Source organism: Eretmochelys imbricata, chromosome 11, assembly GCF_965152235.1.
Source record: "Eretmochelys imbricata isolate rEreImb1 chromosome 11, rEreImb1.hap1, whole genome shotgun sequence".
NCBI lineage: Eukaryota > Metazoa > Chordata > Testudines > Cheloniidae > Eretmochelys > Eretmochelys imbricata.
Window position 1 is genome coordinate 51,973,623 of NC_135582.1, and position 8,726 is coordinate 51,982,348.

Here is an 8,726-nt window from a genome sequence, read left to right on the forward strand (position 1 = left end):
TAATTATTGTTCATATTGCGGTAGTACCAATGAGCTCAAACCAGGATTGGGTACCCTGTGCAGTAGGCATTTCACAAACACTTGCAAAGACATACACCAGACACTAGAAACCTTTGCTGGTACGAGAGGGGTTATGTTTTCTGTTTTGTTTTTTTGTAACCTTTCTGTACCAGCAAAAGCTGGCATGTAGATGCAGTTATAGCAGAATAAAAGGTTTCAGAGTAACAGCCGTGTTAGTCTGTATTCGCAAAAAGAAAAGGAGTACTTGTGGCACCTTAGAGACTGACCAATTTATTTGAGCATGAGCTTTCGTGAGCTACAGCTCACTTCATCGGATGCATACAAAAGCAGAATAAAAGTGCTTTTGCCAGTAGAACTTGCTTCGCTCACTAAATCACCTTAAGCTATACAGGCAACAACACTTTTTAGCTGGTATAAGCTGTATCTACATTAGGAGGGTTTGTCAGTCATCCTGGTTAGACTGTATGTGCAGAAATTCTAACAGCTTATCCTATAAATACTTACACATATGTAACATTACTCACCTGAAATCCTATCATGATTACTGGGTCTAGCCAAATAAGTAAAGTTACACATGAGTGTAAGAACTTGTAGGATTGGACTCTAAAAAGACAGTGACATTCAAATATGTAAAAATTGTATAAATACATATACATGCAAATATTTATGCACTTTATCTTGATGTCAGTATCCACATCTGCCTGTCAATGGTATATAACTTGCTTATGCATAAAGTTTGTGTGTACATATATAGGGGGTGCAGTAAAGATTTCTTAATTCAGTGATGAGTATAGGACACCCATGTTACTCGCAAGCAGAGAGTTATACAGGTCATCTCAGACAAGTTCCAGTTACACTTTCAGACAACATGCAGCAGCACATATTCTGTAGGTAACTATTTTAAACCTTTTTTATTGGGACTCTTTTTTGAAACCCATTCTACCTTAATATAATTTGGTCTTCTGCACAAGACTGAGGGAGTGTGAGCGGGAGAGAGGACACTATAACCAATAACTTTTTAAAGTTTCTCTGAAAAGTTACTGTAATGCTTTTTCTATACTTAGAAATGTCAGCACTTTAAGGTCTGATATCTCTGCATTCTCCAAGCCTTAAAGACAACATCGTGGCCTGTAGGGAGGTTGGAAAACCCATTCTTCCAATGGTATAAAACATGCATTTCTGGTCCTGTAAAATCATGAGATTATACCTATTACTGATGCAAGACTGAATATATTCTATCCAGTACCTTATTACTAACATAATATGGAGAAATAAAATTGTCAAAGATATGTTTCATTTCAAATAAAATGGCAGGTATTTGAAAGTGTTCAAGGGTTTGGATTGTTATAATCCAGGAGAAATGGATTAGTGGGTGGAGAGTGGGTGAGGTGGGCAAAGGTGTGTGTGATGCATGCAGTTGAGCTGTTCAGTTTAAGGGATTGTTCTAGTGCCCATTAAAACCAATGGGAATTTTTCTATCGACTTCAAAGGACATTGGATCAGACCCAAATATTAGGCCTTATTATAGATATTTGTAGTGTGTTTGTGTATATACGTGCTACATATGCTGAGAGTAATCTGTTTAAATTGTAAATTCTTTGGGGCACATCTTTTCCTTGTAAGTAAAGTACCTTGCAGTGCTACATAAATAAGTTATATAATGTATATAAAATTCACCTGCACAGACAATTTAACTCCATATCACGATTTAGTATCGAAACTATATTCTCATTCCTTCCTGTGGTAGAATATGCTGATAGTCTCTTTTCCTCTGTCCCCCTACTTTAAAGTGCCAGAGAAGCGGTTGATGAAGTTGAAATGGACAGTGAAAAAGCAGAGGATGAATCAGATGAGGATTTAGAGCTTACGGAGATGGAACAAGATATAAATCCTACAGAGTTTTTGGGTGAAATTACCCAAACTAAACTGTCTAAATCTCAGGAAAAACAACTGCGAAAGATAAGAAGAATGGACTACAGTTGGGTAGCTGCTCTCTAGAAACAAGACATGTTGCATTTTATATATTCTTATGAACTTAAATATTAATGGATTAAATACTGTGTTCTATCAAAAAGCTCTCTTCCAAGCCTTTGTCTTATGATTTTTTATTGGATTCTAATATTTAATGTAAAAGGTATTATTTCAAAGCAAGTATTTTGCAATTCTAATTTTCGTTAAGAAAGGAAGGCTGGTTTTGGCACTAAAGCACAGGGTCAGGGTTCTGTCCCCAGCTCTGTCTCAGATGTACTGTTACCTCAAACAACTGTTAACCTCTGTCCATTTATTCTCCAATCTGTAAAATGTAGATGCTTGATTCAGTTCTGCATTTTATTGGCTGGTGCCCACAAATATCTAAGGCACAAGAAAGTCTCTGAAAGGATTCCAGAACCACTGCTCTGTTGTGGGTGGCCTACAGAGGGCCCAAAAGTATTGATCATGAAGGGACAGGCAGCTTTTCCAACTAGGATTTCTATAGACTCTCAACCTCACTTTATAGCAGCTGCTGCTATTTATATTGTAGATCCTGGAAACCCCAGTTGAGGATCAGGGTCCCATTGTGATAGGCTCTGTAAAGGCAAGTAACATAGAAGATCGTTCCAGTTGCAGAGAACATACAATCTGGGTGGTGGACAGGATGTGGCAGATGGACAAAATACAACAGGGTGGGAGAAGGAGGTTACTAGTTTAGCAGAAGTCTCAGCCAGCCACTCCACAGGCAGAATCTCTGGGAGTTCAGTGCAAACCCTGACTGCCCTAATCCCCCAAAAATAGCAGCTTACCTGTCCCATCACCACCACTTCCCTTTGCAAGCATGGGTGAATGCAGCCTAATACTTCACAGGTTTGAAATACCTCACTGACATTTGTTGAGCACTGAGAGATCTTTGGATGTCAGGTGCTTCAGATGTTGAAAGTATTTGTGCATCAATACTTTCTAATGTAACATGTTAAAATTTCCAATTGACTGAACTTCACTCCACTTGAAAAGAAACACAGCATCTGTTCTGGAAGGACAATGAACCCTTTAATGGGCTTCTGGTACATAAATGAAGCAAAGAATAATATAACAGCTTTAACTGTACAGGCAAATCTTTTTAACCACTTACATAATGGGCATTTTGTTGCTCAGCCCCCAACTTCCACTGTTTAACACCAGTGTTAAAATCAGTGTTAGCTTCCTCATCCCTCCTCCCCCACCAATATAAACATGCCCTTAATTATTTCAATGTAGGGTGTAGGAAGGTTCTTTGAAAAGCTTCCTTTCTTGAACGCTAAACAAAGGTCTCCAGAACCATTTGGCTGGGCATATCACTTCCACCATTTCACTAAAACACAGCTGTTCTTGTTTTATAGGGAATTTATTGTGTTGACTTTTGAATTTTATTAGCAATTTATCAATCACTCAGATCTGTTAATTTAGCCTTGAACAGTTCAAAGCAGGAACCACAAATGCTCAAAGATTATCTAGAGTATGGTGCTTAAGTAGCTTTATCAGCATAAATCAAGCAATGAGGTAACTTTGCCTTCTGAAATAATCAGTGGGAAAAAAATTGCTCAGCACTTTTTGCTGATCTGTCCAATGTATAAAAGTGTCAAGGAAAAATCTTCTATGTGGAGCTCTAATGGAATTCCAGAGGGTTCCAGAAGTATCCAGAGCATCATGCAGGGTGACAGTGGCCAAGGCAGCATCCAGCCCTCTTCCATACAGATGGGAAGACTGAACCAGCATGTTGGAGACTTCCTCTTTTCTGCCATCTTTGTGTAAGAAAATGAAGAGAACACACAATACTTTGGTATGGCTTTTTTAGGGTATCGTTTATTCTGCTCTATTGTTACAAATAGAGTGGAAGTTCTTGTGTATTAAAGTTTTGCGCACACATAATAGAAAATGTATGTACTGTAATGCTACAGAAGGACTACAGATAAACAGTTAACAGGACACTTCATTCTTATTGTACTTGAGAAACTGCCCAAGAGTTGAAGGAAAGAACAATTGTTGAGAAATATAATACGGTCGGTCTGGTTTAATTGCCCATCAAGCTTATTTACTATGTGTGTTTTTTCAATAAATAGTTTGATATCGGTGGAATTGCGATGTCATCATTGTTTAACAGTTCTGTAACTAAAACAGCATATGATGGTATATACTGAAAGGATTTGCTGAATGGCTATTCTGGGGGAGAGGGTGTCAACCATATGGTATTCAGTAGCCTAAGGAATTCTAGCTTCTTTGTCTCTGAAGAACAACATTGCTATGGGTACCAGCATGGCCCCACAGTATGCCAATATTTTTATGGCTGACTTAGAACAACACATCCTCATCTTTCGTCCCCTAATGCCCCTACTGTACTTGCGCTACATTGATGACATCTTCATCATCTGGAAAAGAAGCCCTTGAGGAATTCCACCATGATTTCAACAACTTCCATCCCACCATCAACCTCAACCTGGACAAGTCCACACAAGAGATCCACTTCCTGGATACTACAGTGCTAATAAGCGATGGTCACATAAACACCACCCTATACCAGAAACCTACTGACCGCTATAATTACCTAAATGCCTCAAGCTTTCATCCAGACCACACCACACAATCCATTGTCTACAGCCAAGCTCTAAGATACAACTGCATTTGCTCCAACCCCTCAGAGACAAACGCCTACAAGATCTCTGTCAAGTGTTCTTACAACTGCAGTACCCCCCTGCTGAAGTGAAGAAAGTTTGACAGAGCCAGAAAAGTACCCAGAAGTCACCTACTACAGGACAGACCCAACAAAGAAAGTAACAAAACGCCACTAGCTGTCACCTTCAGCCATCAGTTAAAACCTCTCCAGTGCATCATCAAGGATCTACAACCTATCCTGAAGGACGATCCCTCGCTCTCCCAGATCTTGGGTGACAGGCCAGACCTTGCTTACAGACAGCCCCCCAACCTGAAGGAAATACTCACCAGCAACCACACACCAGAACCACTAACCCAGGAACCTATCCTTGCAACAAAGCCCGTTGCCAACTCTGTCCACATATCTATTCAAGCGACACCATCATAGGACCTAATCACATCAGCCACGCTATCACAGGCTCGTTCACCTCCACATTTACCAATGTGATATATGCCATCATGCGCCAGCAATGCCCCTCTGCCATGTACATTGGCCAAACCAGACAGTCTCTGCGAAAGAATAAATGGACACAAGTCAGACGTCAAGAATTATAACATTCAAAAACCAGTCGGAGAACATTTCAACCTCCCTGGACACTCAATTACAGACCTAAAAGTCACAATTATTCAACAAAAAAACTTCAAAAACAGACTCCGATGAGAAACCGCAGAACTGGAATTAATTTGCAAACTGGACGCCATTAAATTAGGCTTGAATAGAGACTGGGAGTGGATGAGTCATGACACAACCTAAAAACTATTTCCCCATGCTAATTTTCCCCCTACTGTTACTCACACTTCTTGTCAACTGTTTGAAATGGGCCATTCTGATTATCAATACAAAAGTTTTTTTTCTCCTGCTGATAATAGCCCACCTTAATCAGTTACTCTCATTAAAGTTGGTATGGTAACCCCAATTTTTTTCATGTTCTGTGTGTGTGTGTTTTTGTTTGTTTGTTTGTATATTCATTCCTACTGTATTTTCCACTGCATGCATCTGTTGAAGTGAGCTTTAGCCCACAAAAGCTTATGCTCAAATGTTAGTCTCTAAGGTGCCACATGTACTCCTCATTCTTTCACCATTTTATCAGCGAGGAATACAGGCTCAGTAGCTGTTCAAGGGTAGGGTTGCCAGGTGTCCAATCAAAAAGGACACCTGACAGTGTCCAGTCAGAAACACTAGACACCAAAAGTCCAGTTGCCACCTACAGGATCTGGGGGGGCATGTGGGGGCAAGTGCCCCAGATTCGCCTGCTAGGGCAGGGAGAGGGGCTCTATCCACCACCACCTTCCCCCCCCCGCCCCTCCCCCACAGCCAGGCTCGTGCTCTTTCGCAGGCAGCCGCCACAGTGGCTGGGAAGCTGGTGGGCTCTCACGCCGACCCCGAGTGGAGTGGCTGGTGTGAGAAGTGGGTGATCCTGTCCATTCCGCTCCCTGCCCAGGCCCGGCAGCTTAGGGTCAGAGTCTGAGTGAGTCAGAAATGGGTCCGAGAGTGCCTGGGCTGCCTGAGAGACAGCTTGGCTGTGGGAGGTGGTGGCAGGAGGCTACCCCTAACCCAGGCCCAGCTGCTTGGGATGGGCTGAACATGCTGGTGGGGGGGGGAAGGGAAGCAGGTGCAGCGGAAGGATACTTCCCCCTTCAGGTAACTGGTGGGGTGGGGAGGGGAGAGTGCGGTGGTCCCTGGCCTGGACACAGGATGGAGGGGAGGAGTGAATGGAGGGGGTGGGTCCTTGTGGGAGGGAGTGGAGCAGGGGTGTCCAGTGACCAGAAATTGGAAAGTTGGCAACCCTATTCAAGGGCCAATATCATACTATTCACTGTAAAGCATTACCCAGTTTCCTGTGTTCCTACTGTGTCTCTCTAAACATGACCAAGTTCCAGGAAGAGATCAGTGGTTATTCCCTCACCCAGAGTCTAACTCCACACTACTGCATTTAGTATTGCATTCAAGCTATGAGCCTGCCCTTACATGATCCATGAAGGCAGTGATGAGCCTGATATATTATCATTAAGTTCCTCCCCTTACATTCTTCACAACTTTATAATTCTCATGTAGCAGAAGTTTCAAAAACAAACTATTATGTGCAATTGTAGGATTTCTGGACAAAATAGCACCAAATATAAGCAACTATTTAACCCCCTCAAATCTAATACATGAAGTGACTGCAATGAAGTTGGCACACAGTGTCACATAATATGATAAATGTGTGGACAAACTAAATACCACCAATGCAAAAAAAAGTTTGTTGCTAAAAGCTAAACTATGTCCATTCTTGCTTTAATTTATTTTCACCAATATTGGCAGGCATTCATTGTAATGGAAAAACTAACTAGTATCTTTAGATCAATCCCAACAGTTATATTTATAATATGACCTCCTACCAGCAGATGGAGACAGAAAACAAACTTTCTTTTCATTCAGGTGTGTACCTGAGAAGCAAAAAAAAATAGTGGATTTTACATAGTCCTCCTTATTGAAGTGAAAACTTTGAGTCCATAGCTTTTTAGTAAATTCATCAGGTGTTAGTATGAAATGTCCACAGATGCTGACTGAGATCCAAGTTCTCTGTCAGTCACCTGATAGATCCCTTAAGTACTAATCTGCTCTCTATAGGACAATACATGGTTCTAGATACTATTTTTAAGAAAGACAACAGCACCATTTCTAAAATATTTTCTACTCCGTAAATTTAGGGAAGTGAGTATTCACATGTATAGAGGGTACAACAGCCTTGAAAACATGGTTTGTGAGAAGAATTTAGCCTTGAGTTTATGTAACTTACTTACTCAAACTGACAATGAATGCCCAAAAGGAAGTGCATGATGGACAAGATGATTCCAGTTTCAAAGGAAATTATTCACATTTCCTTAAGCATACTTTGAAATGAAAGGTGCTGTTTACCATAGTTTATTATTTTTAATTATTCAGAAAACTTGGGGTGGGTTGACCATACTTGGCACCAAGGGAATTATGCAGCTCCTCTTAAACTGGTGGCATATGTAACGCTATCTCAGATTTTATGTATCCCATGTATGTTTTTCTTATTTTGTTTGGTTATTTAGGAAGTTTGTTTGGCTCTGCGGTGCTGTTTTGTTTGGTTTTTTTCTTCCCCCACTTGAGGTAGTCTTCTTACTATGGAAATAATATATAGCTACAGATGGAGTTTCGTGATAGGTACAAAGGCAGAAGAATGGGCTTTGTTTACACCACATTTTGAAAAGTTATTTTAGGCACTTTTAGAGTTTTTATGTTTGTTTGTTTATACCTGTCTTATGTGCTGTATTCCTGTAGCCTTGGCTATACGCAGGGTGACTGGGGAAAAAAGAACACTTTTAAAACCTCCAGAAGGTATATAAACTAGCTTGTCTATATAATAAGGTAATTTTAAGTCCTGCTAGTTACAAACTCCCAGGGACAGATTCACAAGTTTTATAACATTAGAAGAGGGGAAATCTCAACTCTCCAAAGACTGTGGCTTGTTCTTCTAACCCTGGTGGCTCATAAGACAGCTGATCTTAAAATTATCCTTGATCTAGGACTGAATATTGCATGTCCTGAACCTTAGTTTAGGTTTCGGGGGGTAGGGGGGGAGTCTTCATTTTGGGTAAAAAGGAAAAAAATGGTAGATTTTAAGTAGAAAAGGATGGCTGTTTGAAAGCTGCTCAGGGGCTTGGAATGTAAACAATTCCACCAAAAAAGGATTAGTGAACAGAGTGTAGGTGATGTGAGTATCAAAGACGTAAAATAAATGGAATTTATCACTTGGAGACAGTGACAACATATATGATGGTGAGTATGTGTATAGGCAGTTCCTACACACACACACAAATTTTATAATTTTCCTTGATGTTGGTTGTGAAGAAAATTCTTTGCAGAAAAATCTTCGTAGTTTTTTTCCTTTCTTTTCTTTGCAACACACTGTAGTTTACAATAAATATTCTGTCTCACCCAGTGTTTTTTGTATTTTAATAATTTAGCCAGCATCAGGCTCCAATATCGTACCAATATTTAGGCATGTGAGTTGAATAGGACTACTCACATG

General features: G+C 40.4%; 1 protein-coding gene across 1 annotated transcript in view; it reads left to right on the forward strand.

Annotated features, from left to right (window-relative positions):
- WDR75 (WD repeat domain 75) overlaps positions 1-2,095 on the forward strand; it is a 38,633-nt gene extending 36,538 nt beyond the window's left edge. The window contains exon 21 of the mRNA XM_077829399.1: positions 1,812-2,095. Within this exon, the coding sequence (XP_077685525.1) occupies positions 1,812-2,019 (208 nt within the window). The 3' untranslated portion in view covers positions 2,020-2,095. The remainder of the gene's footprint in view (positions 1-1,811) is intronic.
- The last annotated feature ends 6,631 nt before the right edge of the window (positions 2,096-8,726 follow it).